At 40.6% G+C, this 24,315-nt stretch overlaps 2 protein-coding genes across 7 annotated transcripts in view; one reads left to right on the forward strand and one right to left on the reverse strand.

Moving 5' to 3' along the window:
* Positions 1-952, reverse strand: part of USP8 (ubiquitin specific peptidase 8) — a 37,397-nt gene extending 36,445 nt beyond the window's left edge. For both annotated transcript variants that reach the window (XM_032233667.1, XM_032233669.1), the window contains exon 1: positions 865-952. The gene's annotated coding sequence lies outside the window, so the exon portion shown is untranslated. The remainder of the gene's footprint in view (positions 1-864) is intronic.
* Positions 1-21,373, forward strand: GABPB1 (GA binding protein transcription factor subunit beta 1). 5 transcript variants are annotated; one of them, XM_032233670.1, is made up of 9 exons: positions 1-370; positions 6,657-6,764; positions 7,927-8,094; positions 9,253-9,447; positions 10,102-10,213; positions 11,130-11,243; positions 13,991-14,176; positions 15,005-15,120; positions 18,232-21,373. In XM_032233670.1, the coding sequence occupies exons 1-9, from the start codon at positions 122-124 to the stop codon at positions 18,382-18,384; spliced, it is 1,401 nt and encodes a 466-aa protein (XP_032089561.1). In that variant the 5' UTR covers positions 1-121; the 3' UTR covers positions 18,385-21,373. The 5 variants fall into 5 exon arrangements, with proteins under 5 accessions (XP_032089561.1, XP_032089564.1, XP_032089563.1 ...); XM_032233673.1 differs by lacking the exon at positions 1-370 and adding an exon at positions 413-792; XM_032233672.1 differs by lacking the exon at positions 1-370 and adding an exon at positions 816-896.
* The last annotated feature ends 2,942 nt before the right edge of the window (positions 21,374-24,315 follow it).

A 24,315-nucleotide genomic window follows, 5' to 3' on the forward strand; every position in this document is an offset into this window, starting at 1 on the left:
AGGCTAATTCGGTGTGTGTGTGTGTTCGGGAGTTTGAAAGGCCGTTGCAAGATTTAAATCCTGCATTTCACCCCTTCATTCTCCCCACTGGACTGGTGGAGAGGTGTGTGTGGTATGTGGTATGTGTGTTTATGTGCGTCACACTTCTTTGCGCTCCCAAGTGAGGAAGCAGCAGCGCCTCACAGAACAACTTCAGACTCTCGCGCGCCCCGCAACGCGCAGGCGCGCCGGCGGTTCCCCTCCACCTTTCGAGCGGGAAAAGGGAAGGGGGGGGGAGAAAAAAAAGCGTCGGCAGAACATGGCGTCTCCCTCTTTCGCCTCGGCTCTTCCCTTTCTCCCGCGCCCCGCGCCTGCGCAGTCGGACTCTCAGGTAGCCGTATCCCTCCGCCGAGTCTTCTTCCTTCCCCCCCCTCCCCACACACAACCCCGTTTTTTCCCCCCCTATCAGCGCCCGTTGAGGGAAAGGGGGCTGACTACGATGCGATAAACCCCCCGCGTCCCCATGAGGGGAGCAGCGCCCCGAGAGGACCGCGGCGGAGCGGCGGCTCGTTGCTGCCGCTGCTGCTCCTCCTCCCCTGACTGGCGCTCTTCCCCTGCGGGCCTCTCCTCCTCCTCCTCCTCCCTTCCTTCCTCGCCTCAGCGCTCGCGAGCGCGGCCGCCCGTGTCCCTCCGCCGCGCGCGAGCGGGGGACTTTTTCGCGGGGCTTTTCGGGCGCCCTATGAGAAGCGGCGGCGGGCTCCGGGCGGCCCTGCTCGTCGTTCGGTCGGGCGGCGGCCGGGCGCGGGCGACACGGTAAGGGGAGGCCCCTTCCCTCTTCCCTTCTCCCTTTTCCTCCACACGCGCCCCCACCCCCCTCAGCCTCACCTCCGATGGCCGGGCCGGCCAAGCTTTTCCAGGTCAGTCTGCGCCTTTTTTGTCTAGAGGGGGCCCGTGTTACCGGATGTGGAAGTTGGTCGCTTCTTCGCTGGTAAAAAATAATTCCACTTCCCCCGGAACCCGGCGCTTACCGCGGCTCCCTCCGCTCCTTCCCAGCCAGGATTTCCTGTCGGGGGGGAAAAAGCGGGGACGGGAGAGGCCTTCCGGGGATCGGGCGCTCGGGGGCCGCCGCTTGGAGAAGCACAGGCGGGAGTGGGGGTGGGGGAGGAGGGGGCACCAGGCCGGGCAGGCCGCTTCTCCGGGCGGGAAGGAGCTGAGGGGGGGGAGGGGTGTCGAGGAGGAGGGGGGAGGGGCTGGCGACCCCCGTCCTGGTTTCCCCCTCCACCCCCACACACAGGCGTTCACACGTGCCCTCCCTCCGACGCGTGTCGGGCCCGTGTCTCTTTCCCCCCTCCCCCTCCTACATCACGCGCCGCCCGCCAACCCTGCGCTCCCGGGCGCCCCTTTTCTCCCCCCCCCTTCCCCCTCTTGGGTGGCAGGGAGGGAGTGGATCGTCTCTTCCAAAGTTTTAAATCGTGGGGGGTGGGTTTAAGCGATGGGGGCGGGTACGAGGAAGGGAGTTTGGGTGGGATGGGGCTGCTGCTGCCTTTGCCAAGAACAAGCCCGGGATTGGGTCTCCTGTGGATGGGGGTTGAGCAACGACTTGATGGCCTCTGCTTGCCTCTTTCTTCCCTCTTAGGGAGGGAGAGAGGAATGCTGGCTGTTTCCAAACTTGGTAATAGAAATAGAAATAGGCATAGCATAGCATAGCCTAGCATGGAAGAATAGCATAGCATAGCATAGAATTGAATTCTTTATTGGCCAAGTGTGATTGGACACACAAGAAATTTGTCTTTAGTGCAGATGCTCTCAGTGTACATAAGGAGAATAAAATACATTCATAAATAAAAGATACAGCACTTAGCTTATTAGTAATCTTGACTGTGACTATCAAATGGTATTAGGAAACAATTAAAAACAATATAAATTGAAAGATACAAACAACATGGTTATAGTCATAAGTTGGAAGAGATAGATAGTAGGAAGGAAGAGAAGAATAATAGTAAGACAGTCTTAATAAATTATTTGTCAGTGTTGTGGGAATTAGTTGTTAAGCAGAGTGATGGCAGGGGGATGACATTCGGAGGAAAAAACTGGGAGGAAGGGGGTTTGTGTGGAATGGGGCTGCTTTGCCAGGAACAAGCCCAGGATTGGGTCTCCTATGATGGGGGTTGAGCAACGTCTTGATGGCCTCTGCTTGCCTCTTCCCTCTTAGGGAGGGAGGAATGCTGGCTGCTTTCAAACTTGGTTATTAGTACGAGCTGCAAGAACCTCTGGCCTCTTGGGCTGTCTTTGAAATCCTCCCATTCCAGGAAGCCCAAGGAACAGATTCCCACCAGATACCTGTTTTGGCTGCTCTATAAATACAGTCCTTCCTATCTTCCCCTCTTGTCACCCGCCTCTAACTCAGAGTTTCCTTATCCAGGATCTCTTCTTCTCCCTGTAATTAAGAGATCTGTTCTCTTTCCTTCCTAAAAGGGGATTTTATTTGCCTGTTGAATCGAAACCTGGCTTCTTGGTTTATGGATCATGTTGCACAGCTAAGCACATTTGCCTTTTATTGTACTTAACTTTAGATTTGTTTTAGATCTGCTCGGAGCCCCAGGAAAATAATTTAGAAGTTAAAGTGCCTGATCTATCTATTTTTGGAACCCATACTTAATGGTAAACGCACCCCATGGTGTGCTTTTGAATTAGAGTGCCAGTTCCATTTATTTTACATATTCAGCATAGAGACCCTCATTTCTGGAGTTCCTAAATTTGTACGGTATGTGATACTCAGGGTTGTGCAAGTCCCATTTAAGTTTATTATCATTGCATCAAATTGGCTTGTGTATACAGCTGAGACCTTTGATGAGTTCCTTGCTTAGACATTTCCTGTAGCCTCATTGTTTTCAATAAAGCTATTCCTCTGATAAAAAATTGAGACTAGTTTTTCAGCCGTCAGCAAATTGAATGTAAGAGACATTTTAATTTTGATGTATAGAGATTGGCTTTTTGAATTGTTTCTAAGAAGCTACATATATACAATTACCTTTCTTCAGACTTTCCCCCTTAATTCATGATTCACTCAAAGTTGATCTCATGTATTCACTTTCAAGAAGCTGTTAAACCACTGAAATTTAGTCCACATTTATTCAAAGTAAACCCAATTGAAATCAGTAAAATTGGCTCCTTAATATGAATGCAGACATATTGGACAAACATATTCAAACATTAACAAGTAAACAAGCAAACAGCTCTGGATTGATAACACTACTGTGAAAATATATTACTAAGAGTGCTTAAGAGTAAAATTTGAAAATGCTCTGATGAGATTTTTTCCCATAAGTAACCAATTTTGTGATGATATATTCTTGTCCATCCATTTAGTGTGTGTATTGATTTACTAAAATGCCCTTCTCCCACATCTTTCCACTTGGGAGCGCAGTATGCCACTGGGTTATGGTTGGCTAGTCTGGTTGATTTCCCTTCCCTGACCTGGCCAATACTTCCTCCAGTTGGTCATAAACGTTTTTGAGATGGTCCTTAACTGGCGCCCTACCCTTTCCTTTTTCTTCTTTTCCCCCCTGCATTTACTAATGGGCTGTTATTCAAAACCACTCCTTATCCTAGCCAGCAAACAGGAAAGGACAGCCAGGCAACCTTTCGTTTCAAAAGGTGCAGGGTAACCATAGGAGACAGGAGAGGGGATGAGTCCAACCAAAGGAAAACTTCCTGCTCTGCAGCTCCAGAGGAAATTCTGCAGAATTGCAGCATTTTCCCCCCTGAAACGGGAGTTGAGCCAATTCATCTCTGATGTCAATTGGCTTCGTTTGTGAAGTCTGCCAGAATACACAGTATGCCATGGGGTCGTGCAGACATCAGTGGAGGGTTTTGCATTTTATTAGAACTCCAAGACCCAAACAAGGTAGACATTTGAAATATAATGTGGTACATAATCCTTCCACATGAAAAACTTACCGCATTTAACACTTTAATTTGAGTGCCACCAGGCAAAAAGCTGAGGGTGTTATATAAAGTTGTATTTAAAACAATATAATATGGAATGGGAAAACTCATTGCAAATATGAAGTAGTTTAAGAGGAAGAAATCCTAGGATATCTATTCAAATATTGAAGATGCAGTAATACACCTGTACCACCATTTTACACATACCTGCATTAGGAGGGCCTTGGAATTGCATTGCTCCCCACTTTCTCCAGCATGTCAAAAAATATAACATCAGTTGATGTTTCAGTAAAACTAATATTACAAAATTGTTTAGCAATTAAGTTTAAAAATTACGTTGACAAATCCATAGTCAATATTGGCTTCATTCCCAGGTAACTCTTTCAAAACCATGAAGATCTGAGCAAGCCATAATTCATGAACACTAGTGAATTAATGTTAGATCTACAGCCACTTATGAAATTACTTTCAAATAATGCTTGATTATGAGCCTTGATTTGGAAGAAGCAGCCAATTTGGATTTAACAAAAAAAACCCAAAGTCTTCCTTTATGGTTCCTGAGTAGAAAAGTAGACTTGCACATTTTAAAGATTTGGATAGTAAGTAGTTCATTGGTGGCTCATTTTTAAAAGTTACTAACTTAAATTTAAGATGCACTGCTGAGACACAAAACAATAAACAGCGCACCTGTTCTATACTGATTTCTGACATGTTTCAAGTACAGTGTCAAGAATAAATGGTTTCATGAATTCCAGAATTGAGATAATGAGATACAGGTATGATCCTTGTTTAACATCTGCCATGTACAATAACCGCCAACTAGTGGCGAATATTAGTTGTAGTTCCCATTTCTGTTCATATTCTTCTAAGATTCTCTCAAACACCAGAAAGGGCTACAAAATAAAACAAGTTAATAAATAAACAAAAGATATATAAATACATTCTAAATTAAGCAACTATCACCAGAAAAAAATCTTTACAATTGGTTGCTATGGTGTCAATACTGCATTGCTGTAACAATTTGGCAAAGTAACTCCACTAAATGCCTTCTCCCGTTACTTTTTATAGCCTTCAAGAAAACCTAATTTTAATAAATGAGAAAATTAGCTATTAATCATTTTAGGAAGAGGAACTGGGGCCAAAGAGGATTTTGATGCATATTAAATATTTTATTTTCTGTTTGTTCTTTGGAATTTGGCATTCCTTTGGAGGAAGAGAGATGAATATTCAAATGGCCCTAATAAACATTTGGGAATTTCTTCACGTAAATAAGCATGCCGGTATCCCCAAGATTTTACAACTGGTACTTGACGTATTACGAACCAGCGCAAATAAAAATATTTTGGATTCTTGAAAGCTGTCAAGGGCAATATGGATAGGGTAGGGTGGGATGGGATGAAATGGAATAGAATAGAATAGTTTATTGGGCAAGTGTGATTGAACACACAAAGGTTACTAATAAGCAATCAAATCAAAGGAATGACAGTATTCCCCATTATTACATGTTGCTCCTTTCCAGATATGCTATTATCTAGCTATGAATTTGCAAAATGAAGCACAGTGGTTGCTGGATTTGAACTAGAGCAAAAGGCCTCTGAAGGTAGAGGTATATGTGTATTAACAAAAACAATTACAGTATTCAAGAACATTCTAGAGCTCTGAATCTGAGCAGAAACAATTGGAATTTCTAAATGCTTAGGCCACTAAAATTTTCATTCAGAGCTTCACTGTAGCTTGATAAAAGCTTTGAGAGTTTGGATCTGTGGGGAAAAAATGAGATTTGAGTATTGCCAGTGATCTGTAGGTGTTTAGCAGAATTTAGTAATGTTTTGATATTGAAGTGTGGCACTTTTCTGTGTTCACTATAGTATTTTAGACTTAGGAATGCAAATTTTCACAGCACTTATGTAGCTGAAGCCTAAGTTTAGTGCGGCTTAAGTCCTAAATACATTTACATTGGAATCCTAACAAGCTAGTTTTGCATTTTCTCCATGTGTTCTTGTAAATAGTACTTGTTGCTGGAAGTGCACACATGGAACAGTTTAAGTGATTTTGCTCTCAGAAAGTCAATTTCTCGTTGAGTAGATGGCAACTCAACATTCCATTCGTCATGCAGAAATTTTGTCCTGGCTTTGCTGGGCAAAGAGGCGACAAGAACAGAAAGAAAGTTCTACAAAATGCAATTTCTATTCAAATGGATTCAATCTATTTTATAATCACATACAATGAAGGATTACATGCATAAATATCTTAAATGTCACAGAGATAACATTTCTAAAAATTAAGAGATTTAAATAATTAAATAGAGAGCCAGTTTGGTGTAATGGTTGACTATGAGGCTAGAAGCCTAAAACAGTGAACAAAAACAGTCAGCAATCATTCTCCTTTAGGGCAAAGGAGTTCCAATAGTGAAGACGCTGTAGGTACAATGATTAAGGTGCTGGTCTTCACTAGTGTTGTCTTGTTGCACCACAAAACTATCCACTTATCTGTCTCCTAGCAAGAGCTGCACATCCCAGTAGGTCAATATAAATTAGGGAGTCGGCATGAAAAGTTTTAAAACAAGCAAAACTAGAGAAAATGTTTCCAAGTTATTTGTTTTATAGGACCTCTATGGGCAAGATTGCTGCACACTCTGGCTATGGTATGTTCTAGAAGGATGGTAGTATTTGCTTCTTTCATAAATTATCTACATTTAACAATTGTTTTAAATGTCAAATATTTTTTAGATGTCCTTGGTAGATTTGGGAAAGAAGCTTTTAGAAGCTGCTCGAGCTGGCCAAGATGATGAAGTTCGCGTTTTGATGGCCAATGGAGCACCTTTTACTACAGATTGGGTAAAAACACCATTAAAGAACAAAAACAAAATCACATGTTTGGTGGTTTGTGTTTGCTGTGTTCATTTTGTTGGAGCTTTTCATATTGCTGCCAAGGAAACTGCACAGACGTAAGCATGTTTTCCTAAGAAAGCATGTGTGATTCAAGGGAATTTTCATCTTTTTGAATAACATAATCATGGAGATACAAATGCAGCCAGATTATCTTGGGTTAAATAAGTACTGCTTGCCTTCATTAATTGTTCATCCAGATGAAGTTGGTGCCCAATAGATTTATTCGGTCTTAAAAAATTGATGACGTTCCACTTTTCAGTTGATCGGGTTTTTTTCTTAGATTGGTCATGTATGGAAATATTGGTCATGGACTGTGACAAGAAAACAGATTTACTGTTCATGAACAAAGTTGCTGGAACATACTATCCAATTACCCTCATTATTTATTTACTAAGAAAAAGCTTAGCATTAAGTAGGAACTTCTGGCATATTCTTTCCAAACCTCAAACCTTGGTTTAGAACTGAGATTTCAGTGTCCAGCCTTTTGGGAGTGCTACTAAAAAGTACCGATTGAGTACTACTCATAAGTACTCAATCGGTACTTTTTCTGCTTCGATTTCCTATTTGGGGGGATCAAATCCAATAGGAAAAAAACCCCCAAAAGAACAATATGTAGGATGCAGCAGCTCATCACAATTTTTCAAAATGTTGCCTTCTGGTTTTGATGAGCACGAAAAAATTGCTGGGCTAAAATGTCAGGTCATTATCATCACTGAGATTTTAACTCTGAAATCATGATGATTGTATTGCTTGCCTGATGACAACAATACTGTGTTTAATTAAAAGAAAATGCAACTTTCCTTTAGAACTGGATATTTGTGAGATTGGGCAAAACACTATTGTAAAGAAGAGTTAGCGGTTCCTTTCTAATTTAGGATGAAAGGAAAGATTATAGGAAAGGATTATAGGATTATGGAGAGCAAAGATTAGTTACTTCAAAGCAAAAAGTTAGGAAAATAATAAGATTAAAAACAGCCCAATACGTCAGAATTTCCATAATTTTTTTTTAAAAAAATAATGGTACCCAAAAATGAATGTGATATTTTTAGTGTTGTTAAATAAGAGGGTAATTATGTGCCAATATCCTATTTTACATCTCCCGCTGCAGCTGGGAACATCTCCACTTCATCTAGCAGCACAGTATGGCCACTATTCAACTACAGAAGTGTTACTACGAGCAGGAGTAAGTCGAGATGCAAGGACCAAAGTGGATCGGACACCACTTCACATGGCAGCTTCAGAAGGCCATGCAAGCATTGTAGAAGTTTTGCTTAAGGTAAAAAGAAAAAGCTCTCCATTTATTATTACCTATACCAGAGTTGGACATACATTGGTATCCGATACTCATTGTTAATTGGTTCTGGAAGGCACAATGAGTACCAAACAATTTTTCCCATAAAGAATAATGTAGTGAATCACAAGGCAGCTGACACCGACAGGTTCTAGTTTGGGCATTGAATACCAGGGCAACATTTTTATGTCAAAATATGTTGAGTATCAAATTTGATGAGTTTCAAAGAAATTGAGTACCAAGGTACCACTGTAATTGCTAATAGACTGAAGACTCTTTTTTTCTGCAGTATCTAGAGGAGTTTTTCAGAACATTTCCGGGCACCAAAAAAGCACATGGGAAGATTAAAAAAAAAAACCAATCAATGCACATTGAAATTTACTGGACTTGCTCCAGACCTTCTCTACAAATGAAGGATGTAGGAGAATCAATAGCACCATTTTGTGCATGTACAAAGTGGTTACCATTTGTAGGCCGCCTAAAATCAGGCCATAGGAACAATATGATTTAAATCCTGTATGGCCTATTAAAACACTATTACATTAAAAAACTATGATCGATGATACGTTCATTAAAATTTGGCAGTATGTTCAAATAATTTTTCCATAGCAGGGGGGAAAAAGATAAAGAATATTATCTAAGAAATCTCCCCAAGTTAATGGTTTTACAATTGCCATTTCTAACCAAAATAATTCGTCACGAAACTGCCCACCAATATTCCTGCTTCAAGGCCTTCCTTGTATTTTGCGCTCTGAAAATTCTACAGCAGCAGTCCAAAATTCTTTTTAAAAATTACTTGCACTGGAAATTATAGACTTTCCTTTATGTTATCAGACTAATAATAGCAGATGACGTCTTATCAGCATTATGTTTAGATGAAGAGATTTATTTTTGAAGGGAAAAAATGACTGAAACCATGCTGAGAGGCACACAAGTCATCGCACACCAGATTTTATCTTCTGCCATTTACTTTCTAAGATGAGCCGTTTTGACAATGTGTCTGCCCAACAATTCTAGGCAACAATGGATTGATTAATTAGTTACATTAATTATCTACAGTATATTAACTTGAAGTAATGCTTACTCTAAAATTTGACTGCTTCTTTCCATTTTGAAAGAAATTTAACTGAATATGTTTTGTAGCATGGTGCAGATGTAAATGCAAAGGACATGCTGAAAATGACTGCTTTGCATTGGGCCACGGAGCACAATCATCAGGAAGTAGTGGAACTCTTAATAAAGTACGGAGCAGATGTCCATACCCAAAGTAAATTTTGCAAGACTGCGCTAGACATTGCCATAGACAATGGATTTGAAGACTTGGCAGAAATTCTACAGGTAACTCAAAACCTACTATTTGTTAGGCTTTTCCAGACTCTTGTAGCTTAATCTCTAGGCCCAGAGTTCCCCAATGTTTCCAGCTTTGCGGATCGGCAGGGTGGGGGCAATGTGATGGTTCGTGCAAGCAGCCAACAAGTGCCCGTCCAGCTTCATTTGGGTGAGTGGCCTGCAAGCCTGCCATTCATGCAAATGTGTGTGGGTGAGCATGTGTGCATGTGCTCACCCACTGCTCGTACAAGTGAGTATGCGTGGTGCACACTTGTTGGCTTTTTCCATGGCCCAATCGCAAACCCCATGGGTTGGGGACCTCTGCTCTAGGCTGTGGTGTTATATATACAATTGATTCCCTGGCCCTCAATCCTTGTTTCTTTATTATCATACTCTGTTCCCTCTTGAAACTGATGCATTTATTCTGAATACTTGTCTGCAAGATATTTTTCCATATTGAATATATATTAGCGAATAACAACACACTGCGCATGAGCTGTAGGTTATATTAAGCTGTTGACTGCTATTCTGTCTGAGATTTAATGTATAATTTATGAACATCTGCTATGTACTATATTCATCTTAAAATTCATTCCCCTTCCCTGCCCCTACAATAAGTGTAAAAACAAAGCACTGTTGTTGTTGTGTTGTTTTCGATCACAGATCGCAATGCAGAACCAAATCAACACGAATCCTGAAAGCCCCGATACAGTGACGATTCATGCAGCAACGCCACAGTTCATCATTGGGCCTGGCGGAGTTGTGAATCTAACAGGTGGAGTATTCTCTGCAGCCGGTCTTGTGTACAGCAGATATTCAGTGTCACTGAGGATTGCAAATTCCTTGCTCACTCTATTAAATTGGGAATAAGGTTGCGCTTTCTTTCTTCGCGTCAGAAGCACTTTCAAGTTACAGACGCACATCATTCAATACTGAGCAAGTAAAAATAGGTGTAAAATAGCTCATAGAAATATATCATGCACAGAAAGTATGTAAAATACATTAAATTTTAATGACACTTGTCCAGCATCGGGCCACATCAATAGCATTTTCTCTCACCAGCGTGAAGTCTTCCTCTGTACATGCTGAAGCACATCATACGCACCTTCCCATATGTGAGATGGGTTGTTCTTCTCTACATTCACACAGTTATCTTTTATAGGGAATCCCCATTTTCTTAAATTGATCTTCCTACTCCAGTGTGCAGTCTTATTTAGCAATTTCCATACAAGCCACAGTTATTCTTGATCAGGCGGTAGACACGTCATATGATTGTGTCCAGTTGCCTGGTAAGCTCCTTGCTGTGCTCCTAGATTGTGCTAAAACCGTATCAGATACGTTGCTTCTTTTGCTGCTGTTGTCATCTCTTGGATTGTTCATATCAGCTCAAACAGCATGGGATGATTTTAACATTGTCTAAAGTTTGGCTTTGAGCCCACAGTTTGATGTCAAAGCACTCTCTCTATTTGTGTGGAATTCTGCTGGTGCCACTCCGTTTATTTCACTTCAGTCTACTTTTGCCTCCAGAAAAGGAATAAATCTCTGCTTGCTACTGAACTGAATATGGGGTGTGTTTGATTGAGAGTTCAAGGCTTATATCATTCTGAGGGGGAAAAAATGATTTCGAATGAAATGGGCGAGTAGAATTATGTGACTTTCTGACATGATTTTTATGGATTGTGTGTTTATAGATGAGAGTGGAATGTCTGCTGTCCAGTTTGGCAATTCCTCAACTTCAGTTCTGGCAACTCTGGCTGCCTTAGCAGAAGCCTCAGCTCCACTGTCCAACTCATCAGAAACGCCAGGTGAGGAAAAATAACATTGTTCTAAAAATAGGATCCATAGTTTAAAAAAAAAACACAGGTTTAATTTTTACCATTGCTGTAATACCATATTTCAGTGTATATTTGTTTTTTAAGTTCGGTGTGTGTGTTTTTTTTCTGTTGTGGCATACTTACAATAAAAACAGACTTAAGTAATCAAATTTCTTTAACTCAAGAACAAAAAGAATAAAATTAAATGGAAAAGAAGGTGGTTTTTTATTTCCGTGGAAAAAAAAATAAGCGGATTATGAGTCAAGTCCATTGTAAGACAAATAAGCCTTGTGACTTCTGAATTTACTTCCTTAGCCAGAGTTGCCTTCTTCTGCAGTCTAATCCATAGAAAAGGGGGATCAGACTTCTACGCAGAGCAGGAAAGCCAACTGCCTTGGCTTGGATCCCTATCTTCTATCTTTCCTCTCTCTATATAAAAACGGCTGTGTTTGTGTGTGTGTATGTTCCAGCATAACTCTGGAATGTCTCGAGCAATTTCAACCAAACTTGGTACACAGATGACTTAGTCTCTGGAAACAAATACTGTGGGGGTAAGACACCCCTAAAACCCATCTGGGTTTGTGTTCTGTTAAGATGCAGCCTGTTGTGCCTTAAAATGACTTCTAGTGTACTGCCATAAAATGGCTTCTACTGTGCAGTGCAGTGGAGTTGCCATGGTAACGGCTTCACAGTACTCCACAAGGGGGCTCCCTCTGGTAAGGGGGAAAATCCAGCATTAGAAATTACGTTTGATCCGGACATTTTCCTCCTATAAATAAATACCCGGGCAATGCCAGGTTATCGACTAGTTTGCTACAAAGTAATATATCATTTGACTGTACTCTCTGTCTCTGGAAGCTTTGGGAGAGGGGCAAAGCATTGACAGTAAATATTTAGTACCAAATGGCTTTTGTTTTGTTTTGAAAAGAAGATCTATCATTTGAGTTTGACCCCTTGGGCTTAAAAAGGAGAAAACCTGAATCATGCTTTGCCCGCCAATTTTTGCGACATATTGATTGCGGCGTTTATGGAGATTGTTTCATTTGTGTAAAGATCAGATTTTCTTCCTGAAAATATTCCTGACTTTAATTTATTGAAAGCTTTTTCATTACCTGCTCCTGAGTGGCTGACATAAGGTCAATAAATACAGGACAGTCCCTGCCTGCAGGCTTAGAAAGATGAGAAAAACAAACCCATATACAGAACGATGGGCTAAAATGGAAATATACTCCAGGGAAGTAAAAGAACTGATTCTTCAACACAGCCTGTTGTGTTTCCTGCATGTCCCTTTTGTGCACTCTGATGGAGAAACTGCTGCCAGGTGACTGTTGAGCAAGGGAGAAGGCAGGCAGAGCTAACGAACAATCCTGCAAACCCATAATTCCCTCTAGTAAATCATGGTGCAACTGGGAATATGTCTTTATGATCATTTACTTTCTACATTTTGGTAGAAGGGACTAATGGGCTCTGTTGGCCGTATTAACATAAAGGAGTAAAGATGATCTCAGAGGTTCTGGGAGCCAGCCATAGCAAGCACATTTCTATGTCTCTCTCTCTCTGTCATGGCACAACTTTGTTTTTCATAAAATCCCGAGTTTTACCGTTATTCTTTCAATAATGGCAGAAATAAGCTGCAAGCAAGAATTGCAGACCATGATTGAGTAATAACATCACTGTAAATAAGGAAGCAATCATGACAAAGATGAAAGCGCCCACATTTTATGTGATGTCTGACATTTCTGACATAAATCGTATGCCATAGCTTTTGAAAGAAAGCCTTTTTTATTGTCCTTCCGATTGTTAAGTAACTTCAAAGGCTTGCTCTTAATAGACTATAGCATGCATGTAGATGTAGCTCTTGAAACTAATATTGGTAGTGATATACTTTATATTTTAGGTTCCTTGCATTGAAACCTAAGAGAAGCAGTAAAAATGAACTGAATAATTTAGAATATAAATTCCCAGAGCCTAAGGGAAAATTAATAATGATTGTTAACATGGTATCTGAAAGTCAAATAACATCATTTGCTTTTCTTTTAAAACTCTTTATGAATTTGTGCACCTTGTATTTTACTTGTAAAGAAGTTGTTGGATTAAAGGAATTTAATTTCTGGAACTTCTAGGTATCCCATTTCCAATATTTGGGGTGAGGAATGTTCCATTAGAAATAAAAAAGGAAACACTTAGATATAAGATTGATGGATGGCATGATTGCTTGGGCTACTTCTACAAAGCAGTAAACTCTCAACATTTGCAGAAGTACAAAATAATTTAGCAGAGAAAAGGTGGGGAAGAGATCTTCCCCAAAACCTACCATGTTTACCCCAAAATAAAACCTCCCCAGATAATAACCCCAATTGGGCTTTTGAGTGCATGCGCTAAAATAAGCCCTCCACCGAAAATATTGCAACACAGCAGCAGCAGCCGTTCGCTGCCTCCTGCACCTCAAAAATAATATTTCCCCGAAAATAGGGCCAAGTGCTTATTTTGGGGGTCAAAAGAAAATAAGACCCTGTCTTATTTTGGGGGAAACGTGGGGTTGAGTAGGCTCGGTTGCATAGAAGATGGACTGGTTTTCTATGTGCTGATGGGGGAAAATGGAATAGAATGGGGTATCTTATGAAAGATACTTATGCTGACTCCATTGGAATAGTGAACAAGAATAGTCCATACTGCCACATTTTCATGAGGTCCTAGTGCTTGCTTATGTATGTTTCATTTATTCGTTTGTTTGAAAGTTGTGGCTACAGAAGAAGTGGTGACCGCCGAATCTGTGGATGGTGCAATTCAACAAGTAGTTAGTTCTGGAGGTCAGCAGGTTATCACCATAGTAACAGACGGGATACAGCTGGGAAATCTTCATTCCATTCCCACCAGCGGAATGGGTCAACCCATTATAGTGACCATGCCAGATGGGCAACAAGGTAAGTACAAACCAGGAATACAACTTTTAAGTCCTTCTCCCCTCCCCCCCCGAAAAACATACTTTGAAATGTAATTATTTTATATCCCGCCTTTATTATATTTATAGACAACTCAAGGTGGCTAACGTATCTAATATTCCTTCCTCGTTCTGTTTTGTTGGTTAAGTTAAACTTAATATTCATGAAAGCTCTCTAAAGAAAACAGATAATGAAGAATAGGATTGGGTGGAAGGTTAAAGCACTGGTGGACATTTATGCCTACATCGTAGACTCAATTTCCAGAAAAGTGGGGAGGGGGGGAGAACTCCACATTTTACAATCTCATTTCTGTCCATGGAATCATGACATAACAAAACTAGTTATAAGGGTTATGCACAGTTTAGCCATTATTCCGAAGAGTTGCTTAGGGTTTCCTGAATCATATCCCCTCTCTGTTGTTCATTAAAGCAGCCAGGTCTTTTAACAGTTTTGTTCTACCTTTATTATTATTTTAAAAAAATAACTCCAAATGGAGAGTATATCTAATGCTCCTTTCTCCTTCTGAGAGAGAGTGACGGGCCCCAGATCCCCCACCTGGAGCCGGTAAAAAAAGATGCGGCTGCTTTAATGAACTAACTTAATACAATGCAGGTGTGTTGTTAAGGCAACACTTAAAACGACAAAGAATGCTTGCAGTTGTCTTTAGCAAGAGAGTTAGGCTAGATGACAAGCTCTCAACTCATATATTCAATAAACAATATGTAATTACCTATCCCCTTCTATCCCAGCATCCAAATGCAACCATTGTTAACTAATATAGTTTTTGATCCAAACTTATTTCCATTCCAGTACTTACAGTACCAGCCACAGACATTGCAGAGGAAACAGTAATCAGCGAAGAGCCCCCAATGAAAAGACCATGTATTGAGATAATTGAAAATCGGGTGGAGTCAGCAGAAATCGAAGTAAGGAATCTGTTAGCTGAGATGTTTTATTCTGATTTTCTACACCAAATTTTTCTTCTTGTCTTGTTTTATAATTACTGCATCTTACATTTCTTTTTGAGGGACGTGGTGGTTCAGTGGCTAAGAAGTTGAGCTTGTCGATCAGAAAGGTCGGCAGTTTAGCGGTTCGAATCCCTAGCGCCGCGTAACGGAGTGAGCTCCTGTTACTTGTCCCAGCTTCTGCCAGCCTAGCAGTTCGAAAGCACGTAAAAATTCAAGTAGAAAAATAGAGACCACCTTTGGTGGGAAGGTAACAGTGTTCTGTGTGCCTTCGGCGTTTAGTCATCCTGGCCACATGACCATGGAGACGTCTTCGGACAGTGCTGGCTCTTCAGCTTTGAAATGGAGATGAGCACCGCCCCCTAGAGTCGGGAACGACTAGCCCATATCCACCTTAGAGAAAAGGGGAAGGGAGAGAGATTGAATTTTTGCCTCCCCATTTCATTGCAGTAAAACCATGGGCAATTGTTTTTAGTACTACCTGGTGATTGCAGTGGAAGGACTGACATTCATTGGTTAGTGAAAGCACAGAGGTTTTTTTTTTAAAGGCTTTTGTGTGTAAAGGTCAGAACAAAGTGATGGCTGAGACAATTATTTTAATAAAGCAGGTATGCTGCTTTTTACATCAGTCTGTTTAAAATGGTTCAGAATAGCCCCCTCTGAAAAGCAAGCCCCAATAACTTGCTTTGAACTCAATTTGTTTTTCTTTTTTAAACTACAGAGTTGTTCTGCTTCATCAAATAAAAACACTAGATGGTTTTCCTTTCTTTCTTTTTTTTTTAAAAAAAATCCAAGTTCCAGCATCATCATTTGAAAATAGCAATGTGTGGTCCCACAACCATGATATAGTCTATGAGTAATTTCTCTTTTTTCAGATATTTTACTGATATATAGCTTACTCCAAGAAGCATGATTCATTTTTAGGCTTGAACACTTAATTCACTCTCCATTTCTTAAAAACTGCATATTTCTTTGCAATTCTCCAGATAGATTCTATATCTCAGCCTCAAAATAATATATGTAATTATACTTTCCCAGAATATAACTGCTTTTGAACCGCTTAAATTTATGCGTTTCAACATGCGTTTTTGTACAGAGCAATTTTTTTAAAAAACTTTGTTTCTAAGTCACAAGTCAAAGAGCCTCTGAATAAAATAGAATAGAATTATTTATTGGCCAAATGTGATTGGACACACAAGCAATGTCTTTGGTGCATATGCTCTCAGTGTACATAAAGAAAAATAAAATAGAATACATTCATCAAATATCATAAGATACAACACATAGTGATAGTCATAGGTTACTAATAAGCAATCAAATCATACTAGAAAACAATTAAAACAATTTAAATTTTAAAGATACAAGCAACATGGTTATAGTCATCAGTGGGAAGAGATAGATACTAGGAAGGAGGAGAATAACCGTCTTAGTTGGTAATATGACAGTATTGTGGGAATTAGTTGTTTAGCAGAGTGATGGCATTCGGGGAAAAAACCTGTTCCTGTTTCTAATTCTGGTGTGCAATGTGCTCCGTTCCAAAATTCTTGCACCTTTGAAATGAAAAATGATAAATACAATACAATACAATAGCAGAGTTGGAAGGGACCTTGGAGGTCTTCTAGTCCAACCCCCTGCCTAGGCAGGAAACCCTATACTGTTTCAGAGAAATGGTTATCCAACATCTTCTTAAAGATTTCCAGTGTTGGGGCATTCACAACTTCTGGAGGCAATTTGTTCCACTGATTAATTGTTCTAATTGTCAGGAAATGTCTCCTCAGTTCTAAGTTACTTCTCTTGTTGATTAGTTTCCACCCATTGCTTCTTGTTCTACCCTCAGGTGCCTTGGAAAATAGTTTGATTCCCTCTTCTTTGTGGCAACCCCTGAGATATTGGAACACTGCTATCATGTCTCCCCTAGTCCTTCTTTCTATTAAACTAGACACCCAGTTCCTGCAACTAGTTGTTCTTCGTATGTTTTAGCCTCCAGTCCCCTAATCATCTTTGTTGCTCTTCTCTGCACTCTTTCTAGAGTCTCCACATCTTTTCTACATCGTGGTGACCAATACTGAATGCAGTATTCCAAGTGTGGCCTTACCAAAGGCATTATAAAGTGGTATTAACACTTCACGTGATCTTGATTCTATCCCTCTGTTTATGCAGCCTAGAACTGTGTTGGCTTTTGGCAGCTGCTGCACACTGCTGGCTCATATTTAAATGGTTGTCCACTAGGACTCCAAGATCTCTTTCACATTTACTACTGTTGAGCAAGGTACCACCTATACTGTACCTGTGCATTTCGTTTTTGTTTCCTAAATGTAGAACCTTACTCTTTTCACCATTGAATTTCATTTTATTAGATAGTGCCCAATGTTCAAGTTTGTCAAGATCCTTCTGTATTTTTAGCCTATCTTCTGGAGTGTTGGCTATTCCTGCCAGCTTGGTGTCATCTGCAAATTTGATGAGTTCCCTATTTATTCCCTCATCCAAATCATTGATGAAGATGTTGAAGAGTACTGGGCCTAAAACAGAGCTTTGGGGTACTCCACTGCATACTTCCCTCCATGAAGATGCAGTTCCATTGAGGACTATACGTTGAGTGCGGTTGGTCAGCCAGTTACAAATCCATCTGGTGGTGATGCTGTCTAACCCATATTCTTCTACTTTATCTAGTAGTAGGTTATGGTCTACCTTATCAAATGCCTTACTGAAGTTCAAGTAAACTATATCGACGGTATTCCTCTGGTCCACTAATTTTGTCACATTATCAAAGAATGCAATAAGATTAGTCAGGCATGATCTATTTTTGACAAACCCATGTTGGCTTTTGGCTATTACTTTGTTTGCTTCTAGGCTAATTCGTTGCTTGATTATCTTTTCCAGAATCTTTCCTGGTATTGAGGTCAGGCTAATAGGTCTGTAGTTTCCTGGATCTGTTTTTTTCCCCTTTTTTGAAGATGGGAACCACATCAGCTCTTTTCCAGTCCTCTGATAGTTCCCTGGTGCTCCAGGATCAGGTCCATTCCCTTTGAGGGGACTTCCTTTAACACAATGTTTTTTGTTCGGCTTTCCTAGGAAAGAGAAACGTTACAAAAACAGCTGGACGAGGCTAACCGGGAAGCTCAGAAGTATCGCCAGCAACTTTTGAAGAAAGAGCAAGAAGCAGAAGCTTGCAGGCAGAAGTTGGAGGCCATGTCCCGCCTCCAGACTAGCAAAGAAGCTGTTTGAGTGGGTGAAGTGAGCATTCTATTCTATACAGGATAAGACAACCGCAGAACAATCTGTTTCTGCATAACGCATATTGTAGGTGCAGAACTGAGATTCTTTGTCAAAGAAGATGCTACTGGACTTAAGCCATGAGCTCTAGTGAATTTTCTTGTATCATAAAAAAAAAACCTCAGAATTTAGACATTTTTGTGCAAAATATTTAAAAAAAGAAAAGAAAAAGAAATACTGTAAATAGTTTTTTTTTTTACAGTTCCAAAATTAGTTGTTTAATCTTTTTGGAAGGGATCCACAAACCTGCAATGCCAATGTTTTTGTGACTTTTTTTTAAATTTTTAGTTTACTATGACTCTTCTGAGATACAGAACAGTTTTAACGAGGATAACTGTCGATTTAAACTGTGCTGTGTTAAATGAATTATGTGACAGAACCGAGCTTGAATGCTATGAATTAGACCCCTTGACTAAAATTCATTTCCTGATTATTGTTATTATCCTTTGTACAGCTTTAAGGAGTTGGCCGAGGCCTCCGAACAATGCCCCCCCTTTTTTTAGGGAAGAAAAAGTGTAATTTTTTATATTTAATTCCTGATATATTCAAGTAGATTGACATGTATATGAAGCTGATATTTTTAAAAATTTTCAGTTTGTACATATGCTGCATGTTTTTTTTATGATTTCTATATACATCTTCCATAAGTATTTTTCAGGAAAGAGGATGAAAAATTATGATTAAAAAAAAAACCTCTAGGCTGCAAGTGGGTAACTTTGGCAACTTTACGACCTGTGGACTTCAACTCCCAGAATTCCTGAGCCTGGCTCAGGAATTCTGGGAGTTGAAGTCCACAGGTCGTAAAGTTGCTAGAGTTGCCCAGCCCTGCTGTAGGTCATGGGGGTAGGGGGTAAATGAAGAAGCCGATGAATAACTGTGGGTCAATTGTTTTTCTTTTCTATCGGGAGCCCTATTTCTTAGAGGGATGTAACTTGGGAGAAGAAAAAGAAAACAAAAACTAGTATTTATGTAATATATTAGCTATATGAAAATATTACCCTTAGCGCAGCCAATCATATTTTCAGGGTGTAATGGGATAATTCTGCAGATGGAGAACAAATTTCAAGTCCTTTCCCCCCAAACTCTTAAGCTTAACCTCTCCCCCTACTATGCTGCCACCTGCTGGACAGGATGTTAAGATTCACATCACAGCAACCCTTTGTCTCCATTCACCCCCCCACCCCCTCAAATGCAAATGCGGGATAAGGATCATAGGCTGATATCTGGAATTGGATATCCAGGCTGTCCTCCCAAGAAATCTGTTGGTAAATGGCACACAAGTGTGTCCATCTCTCACAATACCTTTAATCTGAGTGGCCAACTGACAGCAGGTACCGATGATGAAACCTCTTAAAACAGTTCACAATACATGCCCCACAAAGATTTTATCACCTGCTAGAGATTGTCAAAATAAAAAAAGGGGTGGGAGGAAGTAATTTGAAGAAATGGCATCTCACCACACTTCTCCAAGGGGACATCCCTCAAGCGTTGAAGGTCATGAGACTGGAGAAGAGGAAGTTGGGCAAACCAGTGACTTCCTCACCCTCCTCCTTTCCATGGTTGTGGCTGTTGTATACCGATAGCCTAAAACGCTAGAAAATTCGTCACAGTTATTGAGGTCATCTCTTCCACAACATTCCCACTAGGGCTGCAAAACGAACAGGGGTCATAGAAGAGTCTGAAGTCCTTGCATGCGTTTTATCTAGGAGCTACCTAAAGCGAAAATCCACATTCTCTCTGCTCGGCTACCATCCCTGTGGCTTTTTCCACTCCCTTCTTCCAACAAAGCTTACCGAAGAAATGCTCCTCCTTCACATTTGTGCCCATCGTCTCAGTCGTAACAGTACCACTAATACACACAGGTGCACGTAATTTTCACCCTTTCTATCCGCCCAACAGCATTTTAAGACGGTCCTAAATCATGACTGACCTCTAAGGGGCAGCTTTGTGTGGCCGTTTGGGTGGTTGCCTTCTGTTATTTTGGACAGCTCTGATGTTGTTTTAATTTGTGTGGTCTTCACGGGGAGACAATTCTTACCATTTCCGGGTGAATGGCGTTTTGAAATTTTCAGTTTTTACCTGTCTTTTCTCTCTTCTCCTACGCCATCCAGGTTTATTGGGACTCAGCACCCACATTTGCTAACCAGTATGATCAGCGGTTATTGATGTAGAGTTTGAAGTCTGCCATGGTTGACCTATATTAAATTGTGAAGGAGTGATTTGGGCCTTCAAGTTATTGTGGGGATAATATATACCAAGGTATAGGAGGCCAACCCCAAGTACCTTTACACATGAAAAAAAAATTCACTGTTAAAAGAAATAAGGATGTTTTTAGACCTGAAACTTGTAATATATCCTCAAAAAATAGATCCTTACTGGACTTCAGCCCAGAACAAATGTTACGAAACCTACTAAAGGTTTTGCAGCTGATGGAAAGGAATGAAGAGTAGATCTCATTGTAGATGGGATTTGAATATAAAGAGAAAAGAGATGGCTCCCCCTTCCCCCTCACCTTGTCTTGTGTGAGCTTTGTACTTGCACTCAGGCAACATAAGGAAATATTTATAAACATTTATTTCCTTATCAGTCACCGTTGATGTAGTTGGGTCTACATCATTGCATTTCCTGCTGCAAGTGTTGACCTGCAGAGACCCAGGAACATCCAGAGATTGGTTGGCTTTCGGATAATTCACAGACCATACTGCCTTAAAGATTTACCAAGTGCTACAAACGCTTTACCCTTTGTTCAGGCTTCTGTGCAGCTCCCTTTCTTTCCACGTATACCTTGTTATTTTGATTTGTGCTTTGCTTTGTTTATCTTTCAGTGCTTTTATGAAACGTATAACTTTATAAATCATCTAGATTACCTATACGGAAGAATTGCCCTTAAAACTGTCTTTGGCCTACCTTTTTCTATTTACAATTAAATATCTTTTCCACAGATGTGGGGTTGATTCACTTATTTTGTAAAAACGTTATCACCCGGGCGATTTCTTTTATAGCACAGAATTGTCGTAGAAGGCAGCTGCTTGGAGTTTCAAGAATGAGAAACACGTAGAGGAATACGCGGGCTGGAATATAGCTGCATCAGCGTCGCTATTAGAACAGTTTCGAAAGTCCACATAAGAGATTCCCACTCTACTCGTTGAAGGGCAAAATGATTCTTCCAATAAGGCGTCGTAATTTGCTATTTGATAACAGCATTATTTTAAACCAGAAAAATCGGTCGCTGAATTTAGCATGGAGACTCAAAAAATGTGAGAAGTTTGAAAAGGCTCATGGTCCAGATTCTTAAAACTTTCGTCCATCCAAACCTGTGGACTTCAGCAGAAGATTTTGTTGATTCTAACAATAGTTCAATACAATGCAATAGCAGAGTTGGAAGGGACCTTGGAGGTCTTATAGTCCAACCCCCTGCCTAGGCAGGAAACCCTATACCATTTCAGGCAGATGGCTATCCAACATCCTCTTGAAAGACTTCCAGTGTTGGGGCATTCATAACTTCTGGTGGCAGGTTGTTCCACTGATTAATTGTTCTAACTCTCAGGAAATTTCTCCTCAGTTCTAAGTTGCTTCTCTCCTTGATTAGTTTCCACCCATTGCTTCTTGTCCTGCCCTCAGGTGCCTTGGAGAATAGCTTGACTCCCTCTTCTTTGTGGCAACCCCTGAGATATTGGAAGACTGCTATCATGTCTCCCCTAGTCCTTCTTTCCATTAAACTAGACATACCCAGTTCCTGCAACCGTTCTTCATATGTTTTAGCCTTCAGTCCCCTAATCATTTTAGTTGCTTTTCTCTGCACTCTTTCTAGAGTCTCCACATCTTTTTTACAGGGATTGTAAAAAAATTCAGGGATTGCACATTTTGTCATTCCAAGCCCATCACCTATATGAATAATTGCCCTAAAAATGCCCAAAATGAAAGAAGTCATTTGAACACCTCAACTGGGGTTGCCATCAAAAGTATCGCTCACTGGAAGGATCTTGAAACGGGATCACCCTTGATGCTAAGTCAACGACAAAGGTTGAAGCAACCACTATTTGAGTTGTGACTCCAGAATAAGGCATTGTTACCATATTTAGCCACAGGGGCATCAGTAAAATGAAAAGGGAATTTTCCAGAATGGATTTATTACTTACATGCTACTCCATTTCTGAAGACATTTGAACAGCTTCTGTGTAACAACAATAACCCCTGTAAAATCAACCCAGGTTTTTCCTCTCCTTTGCTAGCGGATGTTCAAAAGATACCCCCTTGGTACCAAATGGAAGAGTAGGGTTGAAAAACAATCAGTTGGGTTGATTTTGTTGGGCATAGCATTTAAATATAGGTGAAAGAGAACCTCCCTTTGCATTTCTGACCTACTAAAATATAGCAATATATAGCAGTAGACTTATATACCGCTTCATAGGGCTTTCAGCCCTCTCTAAGCGGTTTACAGAGAGTCAGCATATTGCCCCCAACAATCTGGGTCCTCATTTTACCCACCTCGGAAGGATGGAAGGCTGAGTCAACCCTGAGCCGGTGGGATTTGAACCGCTGAACTGCTGATCTAGCAGTAGCCTGCAGTGCTGCATTTAACCACTGCGCCACCTTGGCTCTTGTAAAATGAAGCTAAGTTGCATAAGCATTTCAAAAAGCCACGATTTTGACAAATAGGGTAGTCAGAATTAGTTTCACCAGCCTGCCAACTGTTAGGTATGATTGTGGAACATCTGTTAACTCATGAGTTCAGTTTTTGAGGGTTAATACACCTTACCTAATCAGAACTTGAGCTACCAATAATACCAGGTTCAACATCATAATGTCAGCATTACAACCATTTCGGAAACGGAAAGGAAAATAGATCAAATTTATCAGGCATGAGAAGACTGGTTCAGTGGTGTTTGAGGCCAACAAATACTTATTTCTCCAGAGAAATTTGTGACACATGGTGTTTTTTCCCACGGTTTTGACGACACGGCTTCTCTCTTGCACTTAACCAACATACTATTTCTATTCATTCAGTTGCCTGTGGGTAAATACATTTTCCCCTTCGTTTGCTACCCACTGGGTGCAAGCGGAAGATAACTAACAAAATAGTCATTTCCATCAAATCATATTTGCTCACTGTCATTTCAAGCTCTCCAAGCCCTTTTGTTTCCTGTCTGAACATGGTTTGGAGTGTGTTTGCTCACCTCTTCAATTAGTGTACCATTTTGGAACTAAGAGAGGCAAGATAAATGTATCTATATATATATAAAAGGCAAATGCCACCCACTCATCATGAAATCTCCAGAACCGTAAAGCCTACAAATGTGAAATTTGGCATATATGCTCCTCTTGGCTTCTAGGTGCTCACTAAGAAAGGATTTTTTGAAATGACCATCAGATCATTTTTTTATACAGTAATTAACATGTTCTGATGCTAAGGAGTTCTACTCCCCCTCCCCAATTGTAAAGAACTCTGTTCCAACTGCCAGTTGCCTTACATTCCGTTACCTCTAAACTGGCAGACGTTCCACTCCTTCACTCAGGAGCGGTATGGGGCTCCTTACAGTACTAAACGTCGGTACCTCACCAAAATGTCTATGCCTTCCACCTATGGAACTGTTTCCGGACTCAAGGCAGCGGGAGCGATATTCCCTTATGTGTTTCAATCACCGACCACCACTGAGTCAACGGATTGAACCGGATTTCTCCTGCATTGCCTGATTACATAGTTTCGTCACAAAGTACAGGTATACAGCTAGTAGCAAATATGATGATCTATGACTTCCATTTCAAAATCTTTCAAGCTGGTTTAAGCATGAGGTACTGTCAGCAACCAGTTCTGAATTTCGGAAGTGGGTTTCAGATTTGCTCCAAACCTGTTCCCCCTCCCATTTTTATAAAAGTTCTGAA

This window comes from Thamnophis elegans, chromosome 16, assembly GCF_009769535.1.
Source record: "Thamnophis elegans isolate rThaEle1 chromosome 16, rThaEle1.pri, whole genome shotgun sequence".
Taxonomy (NCBI): Eukaryota; Metazoa; Chordata; class Lepidosauria; order Squamata; family Colubridae; genus Thamnophis; species Thamnophis elegans.

Excerpts from the sequence above, each read along its gene's own strand:
- GABPB1 (XM_032233670.1), top strand. The coding sequence starts at position 122 with ATGTGTGTTTATGTGCGTCACACTTCTTTGCGCTCCCAAGTGAGGAAG. Across the intron at positions 6,765-7,926 it reads CACCTTTTACTACAGATTGG|CTGGGAACATCTCCACTTCA; the intron begins GTAAAAACACCA and ends CTCCCGCTGCAG. Across the intron at positions 10,214-11,129 it reads CGGAGTTGTGAATCTAACAG|ATGAGAGTGGAATGTCTGCT; the intron begins GTGGAGTATTCT and ends GTGTGTTTATAG.